At 45.3% G+C, this 25,064-nt stretch overlaps 1 protein-coding gene across 2 annotated transcripts in view; it reads right to left on the bottom strand.

The window, feature by feature from the left end:
* The window catches only part of mRpL22 (mitochondrial ribosomal protein L22), an 82,483-nt gene extending 64,100 nt beyond the window's left edge, over positions 1-18,383 (bottom strand). The window contains exons 1-2 of one of the 2 annotated variants that reach the window (XM_067101881.1): positions 18,142-18,383; positions 10,232-10,359 (exon numbers count right to left, since the gene is read on the bottom strand). In XM_067101881.1, the coding sequence (XP_066957982.1) occupies positions 10,232-10,359; positions 18,142-18,169 (156 nt within the window). In that variant the 5' untranslated portion in view covers positions 18,170-18,383. Of the gene's footprint in view, positions 1-10,231; positions 10,360-15,786; positions 16,814-18,141 lie in introns of those variants that run through there. The other variant, XM_067101880.1, reaches the window with a different exon arrangement.
* Between the last annotated feature and the right edge of the window lie 6,681 nt (positions 18,384-25,064).

Here is a 25,064-nt window from a genome sequence, read left to right on the forward strand (position 1 = left end):
CTCATGTCCACTGAGATCGTCCAATCCTGACGAATGGATGCTAAGATGGACTGGCTCATTTCCATTTTGAATTTGGTTTTCTGGAAAAACAAATTCAGGGTGCTTACATCTAGGACTGGTCTCCACCCTCCTGAGGCCTTGGGGACTATAAATAACTAATTGTAGAACCCCAGAGAGCTGGTATCCTCGACCACTTCAATGGCTTCTTTCTCTAAGAGGGAAGACACTTCTTGGGAGAGGGCAGACTTCTCAGAGCCTACTGAGTAGGCCCTCAACATGACCGGTGAGCTGGTCAAAGGAGGCTTCCGTATGAATGGAATGGAGTATCCCTCCCTCAAAACTTCCACAATCCAGGTTTCTGCTCCTCTCGCCTCCCATCGTCCCCAAAGCAAAGGAGCCTTGCTCCTACTCGCGTACGGAGCAAGCAGGTCTCACTTACGTAAGGGAGTTTTAGAGGAGGACTTCTTGATCACCCAAGAGACGAACAGGGCGTTCGCACGCAGTCTGGGAAAGCCTCTTTGCCTGCCCCTACCACTAAAGGCTGAGGTTGGACAGGGAAAACCATCCTACAGGAGAACGCCGGAGTTTCTCTAGGGTGCCTTGCAGACTGAGTGAGGAGGTACTGAGTAGATTTCTTCTGAAAATCAGAAGAAATCTGGAGAACTATAGCCTGTGGGAGCAAGTGTTGTTTATCCAGAGGGGAATAAAGAAGAGCTGGCTTCTGCAAAAGGGTCACACCTTTAGTGGTATAAGAACACCAAAGCTCCCTTTTCTTTAAAATGCTCATCGCAAAAAGGGAAGTCCGCTCCAGAGATCTGTCCCTTATACCCTTGTCGAGACAAGAGATAACACCCGAAAAATCTGAAGTGTAGGCCTCCAGGACATGAGGATAATCCTTGACCTTGCGAGCAAGGGCACCCACTGCCCAGTCTAAAAAACTAAGCACCTCAAAAACTTTAAACAGGTATTTGATCAAGTGGTCTAGCTCCGAAGTCGAGAGCAGGATCTTCGCAGAATTGAAAGCCAACCTCTGGGAAGAGACTATCAAGCCGGAGAAGTCCCCCTGAGAGGAGGCAGAGACTCCCAGGGACGGGACCTCTCCAGTTGCGTAAGACAGATATCTCCTCTGAGAGAGCCTCGACAGAGGGCAACTAAAGGAGGCTCTTCCCTGCTCTCTCTTCCCTGAGAGCCAACTTTCTACTTCACTTAAAGCCTTCTTAGCAGACGAAGACAATATCATCTTTGGGAGTCTCGAAGAATTAACAGCCTGGTTATCCATTAAATATGTAGATGCCATGGAAGCTGGAGCTGCAGGTGAGAAGAAATTAGGAAATGTAGCTAACAAAAACCTTAGCAACGAAGCATAGGCAGTTGGAGGAGTTATAGGGTCTACTACTTCTTCCTCCTCTGAAGAAATGGGAGACAACTCTGCAAGAGGTTGAGGTGTCGAAGGATGTTTCTTGGTTAACCCCAAAATATTGTCTAACTGTCGCTGAATGGACAGAAACGAAGGGTCCACTACTATGGGAGCATGTTGAGCTGAGGCCAGATCCTGTGGAGGAGGGGGCAGCTGGGCAGTGGCTGGATCCAAAACCCCAATTAAAGGAGCAGGTGTCAAGAGCTTAGAAGAAGCGACAAGGAGCACAGGTGCCCAGGGAGCTCTGCAGACATAGGGCGCTTAGAAGACAAAACAAGCTCAGGAGCCAACTGGCGCTCACACAAGGAAAAAGGCTCGGGCGCCAACACGTGCCCGGAAAGAACCGAAGCCAAGGGGAGCTCTGCCGCCAGTGGCCACTCTGGTGTCAACGGACGCTCTGGTGCCATAGGTCTCAACACGGACACTACAGAGTCGGGCGCTGAGGGAGCAGGAGCTAACAGGTGCTCGGAAGCATGAGGGAGTCCCAAGTCAATAAACATAGCAGGAGCAGGAAACTTGGGCACTAAAGGTTGCTCAATCACCTTCTTAATTCCAGGAGAATGCTGTGGCACCACTGATGGGTGCTCATATACGATCCTAGCTGAAGAAGAGCGCTTGCGAGAAGGGACTAGATGTTTAACTGCTGACAGCTGTCCCTCTAACTCCAGGTGATCCTTGGAGAAATGTTCAGGGCTGTCCAAAAAACTGCAAGATGGCTCTGCTAGAGAAGATGCCTTGGGTTTCTTCACAGGAACAGGAACTGCAGGGAAAGAGACACATCAATAGCACATCTCTTCAAAGGACGAGATTCGTCTTTAAAACACCATTGGCGCCTGGGACTCGAATCACTTGAAATAGAAAAGCTAGGAGAAAGATGACTCACTTCCATAGAGACACCTTTCCAGTGGCGCTCTGTCATGACCTGGGAAGCAGCAACAGGTCCAACTGAAGGGGCAACAACCAGACCCCACTGACCTCCTTTGGGTTACCAGTTTAGCTCCTACCAGGTTTAAACGAGTTTGCCAGGGACCTTTGCCCAGGAGAATCAGCAGGACAGACAGCAACCTCCTCCACTGACACTTTACCAACACTTTTTACACTGCACTTGTCCATAAGGACTTTCAATGAAGTGCCTATCTGTTCCATAGTATTCACTAACAATTCAAATTTCTTATTAACTCTCAACTCAAGGCTGGCATTGGTGTCAGGATTGGGAGTAAGGGAGCCGGGGAGAGGAGATGGTGAAACAGAATGAGAACAGGGATTAGGAGGAATAAAAGGTACAGAAACATTATCAGACAGACTTAGCAGGAGCCTGACTAGCTAATGTCTTTTTACCATTGGCTCTAGAGGCAGCTTTCCTCTTTTTGTCTCTGTCCAGTTTTGACAAGTGACTATTTAAAGTTTTCCACATTTTGACATCCCAATGTTCACATTCATTACAAGTCAAGTCTGGCGAACAAAGCTTAGAATGTCTAAGATGAGTTCCCTGAAGTACCATTGGCAATGCTGCTGCAAGCCCCAGGCGCGCGAGGCTGGGTTCCCCAGTTGCTTAATTCACTAATCAAATTGAAGTGGGGCGGAGGGTGGGAATCATTCAGGTGTTCAGGTAAGTATTACAATATTAGTTTTATTATGAAAACTTCATATTGCAATACACTCCCTGAACACCTGAATTAGCCCGATTAACAAAATTTTATGGAGGTGGGATCAATCTAATTTCAGCCTGACCTGCCAAACAGGACGGCAGGAACTCATTATTCACCTACTTTGCCTATATGCAAGTATCCTCACCTGGTCATCCACTTGGCAGGAGAGGATGCCTGAAGAGAGAAAGTACCCTCAACGTCAGTCTCAAGTCTCGGTACTGAGTCGAGCTACCTCTGATGTGGTATTCAAACCTCCTCATAGATAGAGGGTAGCAAAACTAAACTACCATGTGGCTAATCAAAGCCTCTCATGCGTAGCAGAGAACAACGACCTCCCATGTGGCTAATCAAAGCACTCTCATGTATGGAGGGGATTAGGAACCTCCCATGTGGCTAATCGAAGCACTCTCATGTATGGAGGGGTACAACGAACCTCCCATGTGGCTATTGTAGCCTCGCATGTATGGAGGAAAAGTGAACGTGCAGTCTCTTCAGTCTTCACAGTATGATGCAGCCGACACCTGTACAGAAGAGGGGGCCCCTGTTCGAGAAAATACTATCAATCTGGCTCAGTTTATTTACATCATGCTATGTCCTACCTAATGCTTCCTTTATAGCACCAGATCAATTAAGAATTCCCAATTCCTAGCCTATCTTGAATACCTAACTTCCCCCCCCCCCAACCTTATCTTATCTACAATATCGTGTTGGCTGCCACGAAAGGACCCAACGAGTAACCCTTCTCCGATGAAAATTGGATGTCTCTGAGGTAAAAGGTCGTAAAAACCGACACTGATTTCCAAGTGGCAGCTTCTAAGATTGCCGACACCAAATAATTCTTAAGGAAGGCCGACGATGTCGCCATTCCTCTGAAGCTATGTGCCCTCGGACGGGCAGACGATGTTGAAGGTTCCGAAAAAGAAGAGTCCTCTGGCGCTTGTTGAATAACTTCCCAAAGAAAGAAACTGATTGCATTCTTAGAGATCCAACGTGAAGGGCATTTAGGAGAGACGAATAACGTTCTCAGGCGAGGCAAAAGTTTCTCGGTCTGAAACAGACAAACTTTTAAAGCCCTAACTGGGCATAATAACATTTCGGCAGCGCCGCCACCTACAAAGTCTTCTAAGGATGTGATTTTGAATGCTCTAGGTAACAGATTCATTTCCGATTCTGACTGCCACGAATTCTGGTAAATACGAAAGAAAAATATCACTTCCTGACAAGGAGACTGTCCTGGATATTGCCCGAATTTCTCCGACCCTCTTGGCCGTAGCCAACGCGATTAGGAAAAGGACTTTCTTAGTTAATTGCCTTAGGGGCAAAGACTCTAAAGGTTCAAAGGCTGCCGATTTTAGGAAACTCAATACAACCTCTAAATCCCACGAGGGGGCCTAAAGCGGAAGAATTGGGCGCTCTATTTTAAAAGACTTCAACAGGTCATGGAGAATCTTGCTGGATGAAAGTTCTGGAAGATGAAAACGGAACGTACTGCTTAGCACTGACCTGTACCCAGCAATTGTTGAGAAGGAAAGTTTCTTGTCTCTCCTTAAAAATAGCAAGAAGTCTGCTACTTTCGCCACCGTTGGGCGCTAAATACAATGTCCTTGTTTCCGGCACCATATGCGATACATTGCCCACTTGGCCTGGTATAACTTCCTGTTTGAATTCCTTAGGCAGAGAGACAGTTGTCTAGCCACTGCTTTAGAGAGTCCCACACAACGGGATGCTCGCTAGACAGCCTCCACGCAGCTAGCTTCAGCATGCAGAGGTTCCAGTGGAAGTAGTGGAAGTGCGGCTGTCTGAGTAAATCTCTCCTCTCTGGGAGGAATACCGGAACTTCTGTTAACAAGTCCAGGAGGTCCAGAAACCAAGGCCTCTGGGGCCAGAACGGGCAGATCAGTGTCATCTGAGTGTTTTTGCAGATTCTGAGTTTTGCTTACACTTCCTGTATCATCCCGAAGGGAGGAAAAGCATAGACCTGTAAATTGTCCCATGAGTGCAGCATTGCGTCTGTCCCGCAGGACATGGGGTTGGCTACAGGGGAGAAGTAAACTGGAAGGCGATGGTTCATCCTGGTGGTGAAAAGATCTACCGTCGCTGGCCATTTCTTGAGCAGCAGTTGCACCTCGTCCTGCACTAATGTCCATTCCCCTCTGAGAATTTCCTGAGATCGACTCAGAGCGTCCACCAAGACGCTGAGCTTTCCCGACACGAACTGGGGAATGAGCGAAACTGTGTGTTCTTTGCACCAACGGAGAACTCTCTGTGCTACATCGTTCAACACCCGTCATCTTGTTCCCCCCTCCTTTTTGAGATAAGATACTGCTGTAACATTGTCGCAGAACAACGCTACGATCTTGTTGTTTACTTGTTCTGCAAAGCGATTCAGCGCCTCTTCGACTGCTCTTAATTCTCTGTAATTTATGGACTCCTCCCAATCCAGATCACTCCAAAGGCCCTGGCCCTGAGATTCCTCCAGGGTTGCACCCCAATCCTAATCCGAGGCATCTATGTACCGATGTACGTCTGGAAGGGGGGAGTCCAACCTTACGCCGGTGGTCAGATGATGTTCTTCTGACCACCACCAAAGATCCTTCAGGCAAGAATCGTTCCAGACTATTAACGCGTTTTCTTCCCGAAAGTCCCAGCGATTCCTGAGACACCTCTGCAAAGAACGCATCCGGAGACGAGACCCTGGAACAAGAAGGGATAGGAAGGCCATCCGGCCCAGCAGACTTTTCCATAAGCTCACAGTTGCACTTTGCTTGACATGAAAGTTTCCAGTTGGCTTTAAATTGCTAGAATTCGCTCCTCTGTCGGGAAAGCCCTCAAAAGACACTTCTGAATCGTCATTCCCAGGTACGTCTTTACTTGAGTTGGAAAAAGAGAACTCTTGTCTAAATTGATTCTTATGCCTAACTCCTGGCATAAGTTCAATAGAAAATCCCTCACCTGCAGAGCCTCGTCTTCTGATGAAGCTTGAACCAACCAGTCGTCGAGGTATCTTCTCATTCGGAAGCCCCAACGATGCATGATGTCCGAGACAGGAGACATCACCCTTGTGAATACCTGAGGTGCTGTCGTCTTTGAACTGGAATGTTCCAGTTGGACCCAAGAAATGAAGGAACTTCCAAGATTCCTGATGAATCTGGATCTGGAGATAAGCGGCCTTGAGGTCCACTGAAATCATCCAATCTTCCCTCCAAACCGACCGCAGCACCAACTGGGAAGTTTCCATATGAAACTTCATCAAGGTTACAAACTTGTTGAGACCTGAGAGGTCTATGATAGGTCTCCAAGATCCTCCTGCTTTGGGGGCCACGAAGATCTGGCTGTAAAACCATGGAGAAGGAAGAGCGGGCTCTAAGGCTCCCTTCTCTAAAAGGGCTCGGATCTCCGCCGCCAAAGTTAATCCCCTAATGGAAGAAGGGGAGTAACTGGGAAGATGTACTGGTGTGTTGGATAGCGGAGGACGAGAGCGAAAAGAGACTCTGTAACCCCTCCTCAAGACCTCCACTACCCAACTCTCCACGCCCCAATCCTTCCAGATGTCCCAGAATAGGGCAAGGTAACCTCCTACTGGTGCAAGCGAAGGGAATGTCTCCTATCTCCGAAAATCCTTCTTACGACTGGAAGATTTCGGATACAGGGAAACACTAGAAGGCTTGGCAACAAACCGTACTCTTTTAGAAGAACTTCCCGGCAACTTAGAGCGAGAGCGCTTCGAAGGAGAGGACACTCTAGCCCCCTTTGGAGATCTAGCAGTCTGCGGTGAGACCCTGATCATTGCCTGTTGCGACTCCATAGCCAATGTAGACGAAAGGAAGTTGATCATAGCCGACACGTCTTCCTCTCTAAACAAACTGCTGCTGAGCGCCAACGGAGCCCTCAGCAGTGCCCTCTTGTGGATGTCTGGAAAATTAGGTGGCAGATGATTGAGGTAGAAGTCCCTCCTCTTCTTCCCTAAAAAGGTAGTACATCCTGCGGAGACTTTAGCTTGGTGTGCAAGCCCCAAGGAAACCCACGTGATGAGGTTGTCAAAAAGTGTCGTGTCAGATGGAGAATAACCGTCCTGTTTGAGGAATCCCATCAGACCGGATAACATCCACATAGTATGTGAAAGCGCCTCCGACTGATTGCGGAAGGTGTCTTCTAATATACTGGCTTCCCTGGCCGAGATAGATAAGAGACGATTCAATGACGGAACCCGAGATAGGAGTGCCTCTACTGATTCGTTCAGCGGCACCTAACACCTGCAGAAGGGTTACCCGTGACCCTATAGAAGCCCTTCCGAATAGGAAGCAAAGCTGAATCCTGTTTACCCGATCCTACCACTACTGCTAACCTATTGTCAGCCTCTCTCAAAACCTGCTCGACCCTGCCAAACCAGACCAGATTCTTTGGTGACTGTGTTACCACCGGCTTGGTTGCATAAAGCGACTCAAACATCGCTTGGTTCTGCTGTATCAGCTCCTCCTGAGCCTTAGACTGAGGATACAGAGAGTGGATAAAGTCCAACATCCGTCTATATTCGGACTCACTGGCCGAAGGAAGACAAGCCTGCGGCATCTGATCCTCTTCTTCGCAGGAACAGTCTTTGTCGAATTGGTCTGAGCCAAAACCAGAAATGAGACAGACTGACCCCTAACAAACGTAGAATCTGATGATCCGGAACCTAACACCCCTGGGTGCGCAACACGGACACCCCACCAATCGTTCCCAAAAATCTTGGGAGTTGTCGAAATAGGTTGTGCAAAACCCGCACTTGCTAAAGATGATGACAGAACACCTGGGTTGGTCACACTGGGCAGACAACGCCCACTCCTGAGAGCGGAGAGACCGCAACACCCGCACCACGCAAACCTGGATGTAGTAGGGTCGCATGAGACTGGGGACCCGGAACAGAAGGCCCTGTACTTAGAGAAGACGAGGGAAAGGGTCCCTGATTACCCGAAATCAAACCCAAACCTACAAGGCCCGCCTTAGCCGGAGGGACAGAGGAAACTGTCGGAAAATTTGAAAAGGGAGGAACCGAAGGAGGAAGGAAAGAAGAAGAAGCCACACTCGGAGTTAGTGCCGGAGTTCCTGTCGACGATGTTGGGCAATGTAGAGAATGTTCCCATTGGTCCCGAACTCAAAAGGTTTTCGAAGGGAACATTATGAGGTACCGAACCCAAAGGAAAAGAAGACGAAACACCAGACATGTTAGGTACCGGGGGAATTGCGGAAACTATCGGAACCGCAGGATTAAGGGCTGCGGCAGGCGCATCGCCAACTGCCGCAGAAACAATATTAGAAGCCTGCGATGGTACGGGATTCGCCATAGATGGCACAGAAGACAAACCCACTAGTGGCATAGATGCCGGATGAGCTACCGAAGCACCCAGAATGTTCCCCGAAAGGTGGCTAGAAAGAGAAGGTTGAGAAAGAGTAGCGGAAGAGTGTTTGGAAGCCTTAGAGGATAGGGAGAAATCTGAGGTTACAGATGAGGCCATAGATTTTAGAGAAAGAAAAATATACAGATTCCGGTCCTCCCTGATAATCCTGCAATACATCATTTGTGAATTCTGGGAAATTCTTTATTACATGATCATGGATATTCAAAAAACCTAAATTGAAACACTGTCTTACCAATGACCTATACCCTTTAGAAAGCCCCAGTAAATTAGATTTATATTCTGCTACATTTAATGTCCTATCAAATGGATCGTCGCCAGCCAAGGAGAATCTATCCCCCGAAGGAAAAAGAACTCTAGAAGAGGAAGGGAAATCCTCCGACCTTCCTGAACCTGGAAGACTTACTACTGCATCTGCATTTTCCTCAACCAATTTAGCAACATTTTGTTGCAAGGAGACTGCAGCCGGAAAAAGGACCGCTGTTGGATCCAACACAGAGATTCCAGAGCCTTAATTACACCTGTTCCCGAAAAAGGCTACACCTTCATCTTCTCTCCTACACTCTTTGCTACCTCACTATCCCTATCCGTCTGTGTCAATCCTAAATCTAGATTCACCTCTGGACTTACATTATCCGAAGAAAGGGGGAAATCTGCTGCTAACACTGCCTGCTCCGCGCCGGGGGGGCCGGCAGATCCTACCTTCAAGGTTTGCAGTTCTCCATGACCCCCGGCACAAGTTAGGGCTGGTTCTGGAACAGGCAGGGGAGCTGAAAAAGAATGGTTAGTTTCTGTTTCCCTATTGTCTACATTCTGTTCTTGAAATTCCGATAATTTAGTTATAAAGCTAGCAAATAAATTTGTCACTCTAGCTGATAATTTATCCTCTAGTTTCCTGAATAACTCTGTTTCTATAGCCTCTTTATCTAAATTCTGAGTACCTGCAGCTAGTTCCCTACGCTTGCTCTTAGAAGCTAAAGACTTTCTATGCTTAACATAATCCTCCATTTGCTCCTTTGACCATGATTTACATTCGTCACATCTCAGCGTTAAGCTACATTGTACCTTCCTACAAGCTATACAGACTGAATGTCTGTCGTGTTTGAGGGTACTCATCCTCCGTTTGCAGGCTGTGCACAATCGGTGAGTTGCTGCATCTCCAGCCGTTGCGGTGTCGGTTGCCGATGTTGTAGTTGAAGTTGAAGCCATTGTGCTATCCAAGGAAGGCATCTTCTTATCCAATTTATCCATCGCGAATCCAAAAACGAACCAGAGTCTAGACGGGAGAGGAAATCCAAAGTCAAGCAACAAAACAATCCAGGAGAAAGAGTGAAAAATCCGGTCCAAGTTGTAACCCAATATCAAAAAGGTCAGTATATGGGGGTCGGGCTAATAACCAAAAATTCGCCTGAAGCAGGAAACATCCATGCAGCAAGGCGAACAAAAAGCAATTGAGGAACCTGGCCTCGCGCGGCTGGGACTTGCAGCAGCGTTGCCAACGGTACTTCAGGTTACTCATCTTGACAAGATTTCCTGTAAGCGTTGGTAACGCTGACAGTTAATTACCCAATTAGTGGGTAAAAAGTTATGGGGATAGTTCGGGCTGGTGGGTAACCAAGGCTAATTCAGGTGTTCAGGGAGTGTATTGCAATACTACAGCTATGTAATTACTTGGTACGTTTATATAAAAATTCTAGCTGCTGCTTAATAGAAACTACAGCTATGTAATTACTTGGTAAGTTGCTTATATAAAAACAATTTATACTTACCAAATTCAGTTTTCCAGCAACAGGAGCTAAAGTTCTATTGGTAAACAAGGGCCTAGACAAAGTTGCAACAGGTATCCGAACCAGACTGTTACTCATCTGAGATAACAAAGAAGGTAAAGCCTTCCAACCTAGAAAAAAAGAACATGTTACTTGTCTCCTGCACCAGTTCCCGATAAAATCATAAACAAGTTGCTCGAACATCTTTTACCTCATCCATCACTCTACAGAGCACATGAAAAATTCAATTTCTTTTACCAGACAGTTTTGAAAAATTAAAAAAAATCAAGTTACAACAACAAAATCTCTTAAAACACAACAAATGAAAAAATGTTAAAAGAAATTAGTATTTTTTTTAGCACACAAAGCAGAGCCTTTTATGTAGGAGCATTTCACAAACTGAGGAATGGTCAGTTGTTTAAACTTTGTAACAAAGCAGTTAAGGGTGGGTAAGTGGGAGAATCCCCCATGCACACTGTCACCAAGCATTTTTTCTTTGGCACCATGGACTATGTGGGGTGCTTGAGGTGGGATTAAGGTAAGAAGCTCTGGTTTGTATACAGAACTTAGGAAAAATACATATTACTTTAGTTTCGTGCTCTGTTCCCACAGAAATACTACCACCAACCTTAACGTAAGGGATTCACTCCTTAGGTAGGAGGACATCTCTCAACTGGCTGGTAAGTTGAATCTCTATCTGGAAATGTCACGTTCTAGGTCACAGTCATGACTAGGGGAGTGATGACTCTTGTAACTTCCTATTAAGTCTGGCACGGGAATAAAAATAACTGAACAACAGGGGGCTCAATGGTGTCAAAGGGAGGGTAGTCCCTCTCGATGACAGTAGCCTTCTTACTCTAACCTCCAAAACCTTACCACTGCTAAGTCAACCGACCAACGACACACTCCTCACAGAGGAGGTAAGTTCTACCCCTACAGAGGAGCAATAACAGTGTGAATCCACAAGAACAGTGGGTATAAAGTATCCACACACATCTGCTCATATCTTCAGCATCTTCGTTCAATCTTCCCATCATTTTGAAGAAGTAAACTTTCACGAAAAGAAGTAGGTTCCAACTTGGCAGTCAGCAGGAGCGCAGCATAGAATCCTCTCTTTACACCGACTGAAGTAAATAAGCTTGGTGACAGTCGGTGAGGGGGGGCTTCCCCCACCCACCTCCTACAACTTGTTGCAATTATTGCTTGTATTAAGGAACACTCCTGAATACGAGGCAATGGTTTGTTTTTATAGGGACTACTAAACAATTTGAAATCAAACAATTATAACTTTATCAATTAATTTTGATTACTTTAAATCAGTAATATATACCAGCCATAAAACCAATCAATTGCCTACACACAAAGAAGTTGCTGTAATTATAAAAAAAAAAAAGCCTTCAGAAATTTACACCGAGATCCATATTCGTTTCCCTTCACACAATCTCTTGAAATGCAACTGAATGTGCCTGGTGATAAATGAGCCTCCTTTACTACCACAGAACCAACTAAAATCATTCAAAATCTTACAGCACATAGGACCCTCCTAATCAATAAGGTGGGCTAAGACTAACTTATGGCATCAAACGCAGGCTAGGCTGGGTGTAGTGTACAGTAAACCCCGTATTCACGTTCTCACGATTCGCAGACTCACACATTCGCGGGTTTCTCTATGGAACATATCTACCCATTATTTGCTGGAAATTCGCCAATTCGCGGTATTTTTCACTGAGAAATATTCACTAATTACTGTATTTTCAGATAATTTTCATAAATAAATGCACTTTTTGTGATAAAACTATTAAAATACTCAGGTATAAGCATTTTTACAGGGTTTTTCTTGTGTTTAAACTATCAAAATGGGCAGTTCTAAGTATTTTTCGAGGGGTTTTATGTATTCGCGGATTTTAGCTATTCACGGGGGGTGTGGTACCCATCCCCCGTGAATACGGGGGGTTCACTGTACACCTGTGTGGCGGAATTCTAACCCACAAACAAAACAACACTCACCCTGATCTTCGGTTGCTGGAGATGGGTAAAGGCCCACGGTCGCCAATCACAGCACACAAAAACCACAGAACAAAATTGCAAACAAACCCTCCACCAACAACGAACGAAAAAAAAGAGACACATGCACCATCAATATCGGTACCGGTATCCAAAACAAAAAAAACCAGACGAACTCCCCGTTCACTTTCAAGGTTGGACCTCAACTGCCCAAGACTTCCCCAAAACCGAAAAACTCCCGACAGACGACAGACAGACAGACAGCGTAAGAAACGAACTCCAACAACTGAACCACTCACAACGACAATTACACTCGCTCTCTCTCTCTCTCTCTCTCTCTCTCTCTCTCTCTCTCTCTCTCTCTCTCTCTCTCTCTCTCTCTCTCTCTCTCTCTCTCACAAAACGTTGGGAAATGCTAAATACAAACAAATTTATTCATCCTCTATTTTCTCCCCTTTTTAGCATTTCCCAACCAACACCTTTCACACCTCTTTCAAATCGCCTTACGCAACACCCATGGATGCTCACTAGCAGGTCCTCTAGATCGCGTTCGCGGGCACGCAATCATTCTCTCAGAATCATTCTCTCTTCTAACAACATTCAAACTCACATCTTCTCCTCCATTCTCTCTCAGATTCACGCTATCTTCTTCACTATTACCACTCTCAATTTCATCCACAATCTCATCTATACCCTCTAACTCGTTCCCAAATACCTCCCCCAATTCTTCAACTAACCCATCCCATTCGCTCATTGACCTTTCCAATTCTTGCAACGATTCATTCATGCTTTCAATCACTCGTATATTACTGCTACGCTCTCTTACTCTTACACTTTCGCTCACCTCCAACCGTTCACTAACCCCTACACGTTCAGTCAACTCAGTTATATCAAACCCGCATATGCTATACGTTCTATTCATACCATCCCATTCATCCGTATTACACGCTTTATCACTCATTTCCACTTTGGCACTCACACCCCTATCACACAACTTACGATCATTCCGTTCACTTACGTTCTTCCCTTTCTTACGTTTCCTACCATACTCTATCAAAACAAACTGCTGATCCTCATGCAACAACCCCTCACGTACATGCATCACACGCACCGCTTGCATCCTGGAGGACCCACCCATTTGAACCCCCTTCACACTCAGTTTCCCGAATTCGCTGTCACAGTCACCCTCTTTCGTCTACATACACTTGATACATGCCCTTCCATTCCACATTTGTCACACTTCGCTCTCGGTTCTGAACACATTCTCGCATAATGCCCATTCTTACCACAGTTGCCACATATTACATTCACTCGGGTACCCCTACAACCATTAGCAATATGACCCACCTGTCCGCACCTGTAGCATATAACCCCCCTATCTTTCGTACACTCCCTTACCAAATGTCCCGATTGCCCACACCCGAAACACGCTCCTAAAGCCCACCTACACTCATAAGCCCACCTACACTCATTCTTTGTATGTCCTTCCTTTCCACATCTAAAACACTTCGCTCGACTTCCACTCATCGACCTTCCCCTTTGTACACTACTATCCCTAACCCGTCCAACCCGTTGTTCCCTTACAAACCCACCATTCATCCTCACTGGCACCTCCACATTACTTGCTCTTACACTCCTATCTATTACACTATCGGCCATTCTCATTGGGCCCCTCAACACTGCATCCCTAAAGCTTCCAAACTCTGGCACTCTCTCATCTACCCCAGCCCTTACACTTACACTTCTGCTCTCTTTTATAACCCTGTCAAGCTCATAATCTTCTACAATTTCCAAAATTTCTCCCCAAGTCAACCTTTCATTCGTCCATCTTTTCTTCTCCTTCCGCTTCAAGTTCACAAATTCTCTAACTCCATCTGGCACTGTCCCTAACAACTTCCGTACTAACTCCTTACATTCATCTATCCCATCATCCCCAAACTTCTTCCTTGCCAACGTCTCCAGCCTACAAGCATACGGTGACAAGGTTTCCCCAGCTTTCATTCTTGCCTCATCAAATTCATTCTTCCTCTTATACTTAACACTCGCTTTCATACGCCTCGCTTGCTCAACTAGTCTAGCTTTCACCTTGTCATACTCAACATCCCCCACACTCATAATAACCCTATACATATCAAGCAAAAACCCGGTCAAATATTCTCCTAATTCTCGTGCCCACACTCTCTTACTTTCCCCATACTTATCCTGACAAAACCTTTCATACTCCCTAAAGGAATCATGCACATCCCTACTTCCATACTCATTATACCTTTCACACCGGAGTACCTCCCTCACATACATAGCCTTTCTCACTTCTTTATCACTTTCACTCTCACTTTCGCTACTTTCACTCTGTCCTTTCATACCCTCTTCCGAATACAAAGAGTCCACTTCCGCACTTACATTCATCTTACTCATTACACTCTTCTTCCCCCTCTTTTTATCCACTTTTATCCACTCACCTCCATCCACCTCACTATCACTACTACCTTCACCCTCTCCCTTCTTTCCCACTTCCTTACCCTTCTTACCAATTTCCTTTCCCTTTCCCTTCTTCCCTTTTTCTTCCCCTGACTTATCCTTACTTCCCCTCTGTTCCTTCCCTTGCTTTTCATTCCCCTTTTCCTTACCCTGCCTCTCATTCCCTCGTTTCTTACTTCCTATTCCCATATCACTTTCATCACTCACGCTTCCATTCACTTCTTCCTCCTTTTCTTTCTCTCTTGCCCCTTCACACGTTCCAGAGAACCTGCCTCCAACAGCCCCTTCTCCAAAAACACCCTTGAACATACCTTTCACCATTTCTTCCACACCTTTCATCATTCCCTCCAACTTTTTATCCACCCTCTCTTCCATTCTCTCTTCTGACTCTTTCATCTCCCCTTTCATTTCTTCTTTCGCACTTCTTAGCATTCCCCCCATCTCCTCCAACTGACTCCTCAATCTCTCATTCTCACCCCTCAACCACATATTCTCCTCTCTCAACCTCACCAGTTCCTCTTCCATCCTTCTCTTCAGTCACACTACCAGCCACCAATCTCAATTGCAGCTGCAATACCAGCTGCCCCACGTTTAGGCGCCAAATATTATGTGGCGGAATTCTAACCCACAAACAAAACAACACTCACCCTGATCTTCGGTTGCTGGAGATGGGTAAAGGCCTGACGGTCGCCAATCACAGCACACAAAAACCACAGAACAAAATTGCAAACAAACCCTCCACCAACAACGAACGAAAAAAAAGAGACACATGCACCATCAATATCAGTACAGGTATCCAAAACAAAAAAAACCAGACGAACTCCCCGTTCACTTTCAAGGTTGGACCTCAACTGCCCAAGACTTCCCCAAAACCGAAAAACTCCCGACAGACCGACAGACAGACAGACAGCGCCGTAAAACGAACTCCAACAACCGAACCACTCACAACGACAATTACACTCGCTCTCTCTCTCTCTCTCTCTCTCTCTCTCTCTCTCTCTCTCTCTCTCTCTCTCTCTCTCTCACAAAACGTTGGGAAATGCTAAATACAAACAAATTTATTCATCCCTCTATACCTGTAAGGGAGTGAAGTTCCAAGCAAGTAGGACGTGGCATCCTTGGGTTTGGCTGTGTCCTTGTAAACTGTAATCTTCTTCTTCTTCTTTTAACGTGCTTGTTTTTCCATTTGTATGGGGTAAGCATGATGCCTTCTTTTGAAGGACTTTGATTTGGTTTTGGGGTAGACTGTAGTCTCGATCGGCTGCCCTGCCTGTCATCACTTAGACCATGGTAGCGTAAGTACATATATTGTACCAGTCACCAGCGCCCTTCCCCCAGCAGCAAGGAGTCGTTGCATGGTTAGGTCGACAGTCGAGACGTGTGCAATGTCTGTTATGTTTTTAGAAGGTGTTGGAGTGGCTTGTTTCTGTGTGTATTAGTCTGTAACGCCCATTTGCTTTAAGCAAACCTAGCTGTTGATTACATAAGTAATCATGAGATGTCTACCCGGACAGCAACGTGTCCGCCTCTCTGACCGGTAAGCTGCAGATTTGAACCCGTGACACAGACCTCTAAGAAGTCTGAGCTGCTGTAATCATCCTTATCAACTAGTGCTTCATTTATTTCAGATAGATACTGACAACATACATCAATAATTATTAGTGACTACCTAGGGCTCAGCTAGGGAAAAAAATAAGGGATTGAACGAAGAGTGAGGGACCATGGCTACTGTAGGTCTAGTAAACATTTCTGGGTAGATCTAAGTAGTAGCTCCACGGTGGCTATTTCCTTCTAACTTGACTTTTTCTACAGTTTTTTGGTTGCTAATTATGGATTTACCTTCAATTTTTGTTGCAAGAATGTAATTAACCTGTAATTCAGTCCATCAACAAAGGGGTTTTTTGATCTTCACAAGACAGAGAATGTATATTAAGTCTGTTTTGAATGGTTCATATCCCGTCTGGCAAGTGCAATAACTTGTTTACAATGGGTGGCCCCCCCAACCCGGGCCAGTCTTCACAAGAATGGACATTCCATTTGGCTGACAACAAACAAATACCGCCAGTATCTGCCCTTTTGAAAAACCAGTTTCCAAGGTAAAAACAGGCGTGGAGCTAATACTTAGAATTACCCATTTCTGTTGCAGGAATTTCTGAGGGAATAAGACCTAACCAGATGTACCTTAACCCAACTTCAAAAGCTGTGTCCTATCCTGGACATAGTGGGCTTTGCTCCAACTGGACCCCCCAAGTAAGTCGTGACTTCTTACTCAGAACTGGCCTGCGCTAAAAATATGATAGGTAAGGGGTAAGTACTAACCACAGTGAATGGTAAACATTCCATTTGGTCCTGACAATCTTTAAACAAACTCCAGCCAGCCATTTCCAAAGGTGCCAGTATCATGAAAAACCATTTTGGATTTTTCCAAAAATAACAGGAAAAAGTGTAGTGAAAAACCAGTTTCAAACGTAAAAAACAGGTTACAATTTTGGATTAGTTATAATACTTACAAGTCCTTATTTTTCTCTGCTATTAGGCATTTCTGAAAGGTTATGTATTGAAGAAATTTTTGTTTTGATGTGATTTACCCAAGAAAAATATAGTAGGGGAAGTTTAAGACCGGTAACCAGATGTAGTTCCTTAACCCGAACGACCAAATGCTGTGTCCAGTCCTGGACTAATAGTGGCTACTTTGTCTTCCGTGTCGTAACTGGATTTGGGGCCCCCAAGTGAATGGATTTAGGCGTTTTGTGTCACGGCGTTCATTGCTGGTTTACCTAATGAAAAGTGGCCTGCCAGCGATTTCAGCGGGACTTGTGGCAATTGGCCTGTCCCTTGCCCCTTTAAAGCTTTCTCGAATTAATTAAGCGTGCATATCCCTTAAATAAAGCCTTCTCAACAAAAATGCGGTCTAATGTCGCCCGATTCGATGAAGTCGTGCTATTTGAAAAGTTATATATTTACTATTTTACGGCCCTTCTGGGGGTCGGGGGCAAGCCCCGGGTAAGGGGCCGTCCTATGTTGGGTTAGGTCGGTTTCGTTAGTTTCTAACCTAAGCCTCTTGGTCCAAAAATGTAAGGGCACGCCGTCCTAGGTTCTCGGTTTCGTCCGGTTGGGTCGCCATCTTTTTGTATCCGTCCGCCGATTCGCCGGTCCTGGTGGTGGGCCCAAATACGAAACTGTAACCGCTCCAAAATATAAATTATAAAGCGGGAGGTGGCTGGAGTCTAACGAAAAATAACCCTTTATACCGTTGAACGCTTTACTGTAGCCTACTATAGCCGGACTTGGAGGTTCCCTCTTGGCGTTTCGGCTGGGCTAAGCCAGTTTCATCTACTAGGATATACCAAACAGGCCAAGCTAGTGTATGGTTCACGTGTCTGGCGAGAAATTCACTGATACCCCATTTTCATATCTTGGTCATATCTTACCCAAAATATGCTTGACTGAAGCTGCCATGGTCAAATATCCGGACAGACAACATTGGAGAGCAGAATATTATAGTAGTTGTAGTAGTTCGGTTATGCCTTTGAAACGACTCCCTTCGTCGTTCAATTATGCCGTTGGTTTTGCTTGTACAAGTATATTTCCTCTGTGTTCGTACCATATATTTTAGTCAATTCTTTCCTGTTTTCAGTGGCCTTTTTAGAAAAATCCGTAAACAGTTATTAGTTCTTCTTGATCTCCCTGATAAGGCTGCTACATGAATCTAAATATGTTCCGAGTATTGTTGTCTGCTGGACAATAAAGTAAACACTGCTCTGGGTTTTCAATTACTTCTTCACAATATAAAAATTTACTAGTTCCCCTTATAGTCTTCTCCTGTCATTTAGATCTATTGTGTTAGGTCCAGCTCTGCTAATCACCAAAGTTTTTCGGTCTTGTCATACCAAGTTGCTTCTCTTACATTTTTCTTAAAATTAGTATGCTTCATACCCGTTATATCTACAACAGGTGAAATCCTTTCCGGGAGGCTACCATTAAAAACACTTTTGAGAAAGACAAAAATCTAGCACAACAGACAAGAATCTATTTCAAGCTTTAGGAGATTAAGCACATTAGTCATATACATGATCTTGGTGCCAGTAACGACAAGAAAGTTAAGCCACTGTGAACAAAGAACTCTTTGTTTTCAAGCTTTAAAGCAATGGGAAGAGTTAAACAACTATTTCTTTCAGCTGCAGATAGAAACTACGATGCGCTCTTAATTACATTAAATCTTTGGAGTTAGGCATACCAGTAGAGCTCTGTCTATTCGTGGCATTTCTAAGCTATTCAGCCGTTTCAGTAAGGTCGAAATCCTTAATGGAATACATGATCTTGTTTGAACGTGAAATTCATCAGAAGGTTGTGGTTCAGTCTGAGTTCCGCGTCACTATGCGGGTATTCAGTTCTAGGCCAATCAGGTTTCATAAAAGTGTCGGCCAAGCCATTGTTTACATTGAACGAAATTGAATGTCCGAAGTGATTTGTTTTTTGAGAAATTATTTGTTCTTCCTCATGTGAAAGTGATCACTGTGATGTTGCAACGGCCAAGAGGAAGAACTAGTGAATGAAAGTGGAAAAAAATAATGTTAAGTTAAACGATACTATTATAATAAAGACAAATGCACATACAAACCAGCCGTTTTAATGGTTAAACAATGATGATGGAAGATTATCATCGTCAACATCATTATTACTAATATTATTTATTATTATTATTAGCATCACACTATATTGATTACTCATAGAAATTATTATTATTATTATATTATTATTATTATTATTATTATACATCCATTGTTGTTATACAAGAATATAATGTTCATTTTACACATTGTGCTGGTTATGACCAGAATATACACAAATGTGAGGGTTAGTTATTTTGAATGCTGCGCCTGACAAATTTTTCAAAATTTCACAAAAATGTTCTAACTCTTTCAGAAGTTTAAATCAATATCTTTCTTAGAAGCAGAGTAATGGTAGACTTTGCAATCATTTTTAAAAAGTGGCGTTTACAACCTTAAATCCAGATCAGAATCTTGTGTCCATGAGTGTTGCATCTCAAGCAATAAATCCAGATCTTTCCAAGCTTTTAAAATAAATTAAAGAATTTAAGCATTCTTGCTTCAAAAAATTTATAGAGATCCAAATGAATGAAAAACTTGGAAACCAACTGATGGCAAACTTAAGGAAAAGTTTTGATGTTACTTAAACTGCAGAAGATTGATTCCTGAGACGAAATTGGAAATTCAAAATTGATGTTGTGATTTTCTAATGGAAACAATAAATCAGATTGATAAGAGAACTAGATAACACTAACGTGCTAACCAACTATATTGTAAAGTCACCTACAGAGCCGTCAGCGGAGTCTCCATCGAACGTGTCATTCGCTAAGTCTCCGCTGGTGGCGTCCCATTTTCTTCGCCTATACAATTGGTCACGCCTAACGTGCCAGGTCACGCGATTTCAATCATTTAAACTTTGTATGTACGTGTTCACCTGTTGTCAGTTGTGTATCTTGTATTTCTTCGTTTACAGGCATCAAGATTATATCCATATTGGAATTCCGTCCGTTATTATATTGTAAAGTGTACTTGCTCGCTGTATAGGCTATTATTGTTAATTATTATCGACCTCAGGTCACACACAATCTCATTGTCTTTCGCGGCACTGCGCCAGTCTGCCGCTATATAAACTGCCTGGATCTTGAATAAAGCAGCAGTTCTCTTTTACCTGCTCGTTTTTTTTTTTTTTTCCACCTCTTACAGTGGTGACCCCCGGAGTAGTCCTGGAGAGTTTGGCCATGCTCGGAACCACTCAGGCAAGGTCACTAACCGATGGACGCCATCTTGCCTCTGTCTGACCGCCCTGACACGGTTCTGCCCTGGCCCCTGACACAGTCAGAGCCGTCACGGCACACACGCGTCGCACACGGAAGGGCGTTTTATTAATTGTCGGTAAATTACATACTTTACTCCTATGGTTTGCTGTGTAGCAGTAGGCTGTTCCGTATAGTATGGACAGGGTGAAACGATGCACAGATTCGCTAGAAACCCAGAGAGACGACGGCAATGGCAAATTAAAGTGAAACGAGAAAATTGGAAAGCACATGATAGATCCTATTTAAGTTCGGTAAGTTCAAGACTTTTCCTCTTTACTTTTCATAAGTGCAACATTTGCGTTTTTACTGATAGTACAATATATCATATGACTAAATGACATATTTTTATTGCTGATATTCAGGCCTGCAGTTAACGATAATTTATTTTATCTTTAGGATCATTTTGAGGATGATCAGTAGCCTACGAAACGGGAAGAGCTGATGGTCTTAAACGCCTTAAGTTATCTGCTGTTTCAACCAAGTTTGTGTTCACAAAATCAAATTCTACACGATGTACCACATATTATAAAGAACTTGTGGTTATGTCTAGTGAAAAGCAATATTATTCATTTGAGTGACGAAGGAGGTGACAGCCGAACATGTCAGAAGTTTAATATCTTTTCAGGAAGGCAAAGATCTGAAGCTTGCGGCAAAACTCTCTGAAGCTCATGTAAATCCATCACATTTTGAGAAAATGAAAGTATCAGGTGCTTTAAATTTCTTTAGCAATTCGGTAAAAGCGGGACTTCAGTACTTGGTTGAACGCGAAGGATACAGTAAAGACTTACTTACAACAGCTTGGTTCATTGGTCTGATAAATAAGTGGTTCGATTTAATGTCAAGTAGGCATCCAATCATGGCACTAAGTAACGTCAATGAATCCTGTTATAAGCAAGCTATACTGCATCTTGAGCAAGTTACAAGGGTGTTTCATGAAATACGTATTGGACTTAATGCACAGTGGAAGCCAGTTCAAACTGGAGTGATATTGTCTACCACTTCCATTCTTAATCTCCAAAGACATTATTTGGCCAAAGGTCACAGATTTTTACTGACATCGAGATTCACCCAAGATTGCCTAGGAAACTTGTTTAGCTCCATAAGACTGAAAAACCCAGTGCCAACTGCCTTAGAATTTCGACAGTCTCTGAAATTGATACCAGTTGCACAATTTCTGAAATGTTCAAGTGCAAGTAATTATAGTAGATGACCGCGAGTTTCTAGCTGACTTTCTGAATAAGCCCAATGTTGAAACAAGTGGTGATGCTGAAAAGGAAACTGAGGAACCTGATTTTGACCAATTCTCAAGTGATAATTTAATGAATCAAGCAGAACTGAGCAGCCTCCATTATATTGCTGGTTACTGCATAAAAAAGGTTAAAAAGTCAAATAATCATTGTACGTTTTGTCTTCAAACAATAGAGAGCAACCAGTCAACACAGACAGATCCTTCTCAAAGGTTGACTCAGTTAAAAGAATATAGAAAAAACTGACTAGTTTATAGCACAGATGCCTGCCTCAGTTTATTTCAAAATGCAGAAAATATTTTTAGGGCAAATGAAAATAGTTTTGGAAACAAGAGCAATTTATTAGGACGACTAGTGCATTTGGCAAACACTCAGACAGACAAAAAATTTAACCTTTCCTTCTTGCCATGACATTAAGGGTAGACTCCTGAAGTTTTTCTTCACATTAAGATTATATATTTATGCTAAAAAACACGAGAACATTCGTAAGGCTCAGTCGTTAAAATCAAAAGGAAGTGAATTAGGGAGTAAAAGTATGATGATGAGAAAAGCTGTAATGAATATAGGTAAACAGTGAATTCTGAAACAATGTATATTTTTATAATACTTATGTATTTTACAGTTAAAACTGTAATAAAGTTATAAATTATCATGAGTTTTTTTTAATAAACACCCTAATGGTTGATAGAAAGCTTAAGTTAACAATCAGCAGCATATGGTAAGAGAGAAGAGCTGAGACATCGCTCAGGTGGGTGAGCACGACCAAGCGCGACTGAACAGGACAGGAGCAAGATGGCGCCCTGTCAAAAGGTTGGCCAAACTCTCTCTATATACGGCTCTGCAGGAACTCACTCACGCCCTTAGCGGACTAACGACAGCGCTGTAACCAGCGTTTGGGCGTGCTGACTCTCGTCGGCAAAATCACCAGCGTCATTTACGGACTCACACGGCGCGCTTCCAAGTGCGTTTTGACGCAAGTACCCCACTCCCGTAAGAGGGCAAGGAGCAAGCATGGACGCGGACATCCCCTCCTTCGTGCAGTTAACCGCGAACCTCGTGGACTCAGATGTCTACCTTCCTCCCATCTCACCCGCGCCTGCCCCCGCGCCGAGGCTCTCACACTCCTCCACACCCATGCCAGTGCCCCACACACTCCCCGGCCCGGCAACACAGTCACGGGCCACCCTGTCCATAAAGCTGCCGCTGTTCACACAGGGGAACCCAACGACGTGGCTGTACAGGGTTGAGAGCCAGTTCAGGATAGCGGACCTTACCGACGAAGTGCTACAGGCTGACACAGTCCTTAACGCCCTGCCGGAGGAAGTATATAGGAAACTCGTCCCGCGAGTGTCCGCTGCACGGCCCCTCACATACCACATCCTGAAGAAGGCCCTCCTCGAGACATGCTCCCTACCAATCACCGAGCGGGCCGCCCATGCCATCGACCTTGCCATCAACCTGCGGCATGATCTGAACGTGGTGGAGTCATGGGGCATGATCGAGGACCTGCTCTCACTCCCAGACTTCGACGGCAGCAAAAAGCAGCAGGAAATAAGCCTGTCGCGGGAGATCTACCTTCGCCAGCTCCTCCCGGAGGTCCGCACCTAGATTCCTCACCCCTACACCATGCCCCTCGATGTCCTCATCCAAACGGCGCAGCACCTGACGGACTGCGTGAAGACAACGAAGTGGTTAACAGCGCCCAGACTACCAGTGAACTCCATCCAGCAGGAAGAAGGCGCGGAGCAGGAAGTCAACGTCGTCACCAGGAGGCGACCACCACCCCACAACAAATGGAGTTCCCCGGGCCTGTGCCACTACCACAAGCGGTTTGGCAAAGATGCCCAGAACTGCCTGTTGCCCTGTTCATTTGCCCGTTCAAAAAACGGGGGAGGCGGCGGCCAGCAGGACAGACCGCCATGGCAGCCAAAAAACCCAGGGGTCCAGAATCACTAGGCTTCTACATCCGCGACACCGTCTCCGGCAGGATGATGCTGGTCGACACGGGGGCCATTAGATCGATCTTCCCAGCATCCAAGGAGGACCTCAAGCAGGAACCAGATCTGGCTGCCTTCCTGACGGCCGCCAACAGATCCCCCATCCTCTCCTACGGCAACAGGCCCTTGTCGATCTCCATCCTTGGCCGGAGTTAATCCTAGGACTTCATCATCGCGGACGTAGGGACCCCGCTCCTGGGTGCTGATTTCCTTGCGCACTTCGGGCTGGCAGTTGACGTCGGGCGAAAGCGCCTCCTCGACACCGACTCCTGCCGGTCCCTCCTGTTGGCAACGGGACCCAAGGCGCCCACCATCTGCTCCGTCGCCCCCCACCAGTATGCACAGCTGCTGACGGGGTTTCCGGATGTGTTCAGGCCCGAGCTCCGCCAAGTCCCCGGGGCCCCAGCCAAACATGGCATATACCATCATATAATAACTAAGGGTCCCCCTACACATGCGAAGTTCCAGAGGCTTCCCCCACGGCGCCTTCAAGAGGCCAAAAATGCTTCGCAGAAATGGAGTGAATGGGAATCTGCAAAAAGGCCTCCAGTCCATGGGCCTCCCCCCTCCACATGGTGCAGAAACCGGACGGCTCCTGGAGACCCTGCGGCAACTACAGGCATCTTAACATCGCAATGGAGCCCGACCACTACCCCCTGCCGAACATACAGGACCTCACGGCCTCCTTTCACGGGGCCAAAATATTCACTAAATTAGACCTTCTAAAATCATATTTTCAGGTACCTGTCACACCAGAGGATATACCAAAGACTGCCATCATCATGCCTTTCGGGTCCTACGTGTTCGCCTTCTCCACCTTTGGCCTGAGGAATGCCGGGGCGACCTTCCAGCGGCTCATGGACAACATCCTCGGGGACCTGAAGTTCTGCATCTGCTACGTAGATGATATCCTCATATTTTCCAGGTCCCACAGTGAGCGCCAGAAACACATCTGGGCAGTCCTGCAGCGCCTGCAGGAGAACGGCCTCGTTGTGCGTTTCGACAAGTACACCTTCGGCATCCAGAAAGTTGACTTCCTAGGCCACGAGGTATCCCCGGCAGGTGTCCACCCGCTCACATCCAAGGTCGCAGCCGTCACCAGGTTCCCCACCTCCACCTCCGTCAAGGCCGTCCAGGAGTTCCTCGGGATGGTGAACTACTACAGGCGGTTCATCCCCGGGATCGCGCACACCACGGCTCCCCCTGACAGAAGTTCTCAAAGGCCAACCAAAGTCCCTGTCGTG

Source organism: Macrobrachium rosenbergii, chromosome 58 (assembly GCF_040412425.1).
Source record: "Macrobrachium rosenbergii isolate ZJJX-2024 chromosome 58, ASM4041242v1, whole genome shotgun sequence".
Lineage (NCBI taxonomy): Eukaryota > Metazoa > Arthropoda > Malacostraca > Decapoda > Palaemonidae > Macrobrachium > Macrobrachium rosenbergii.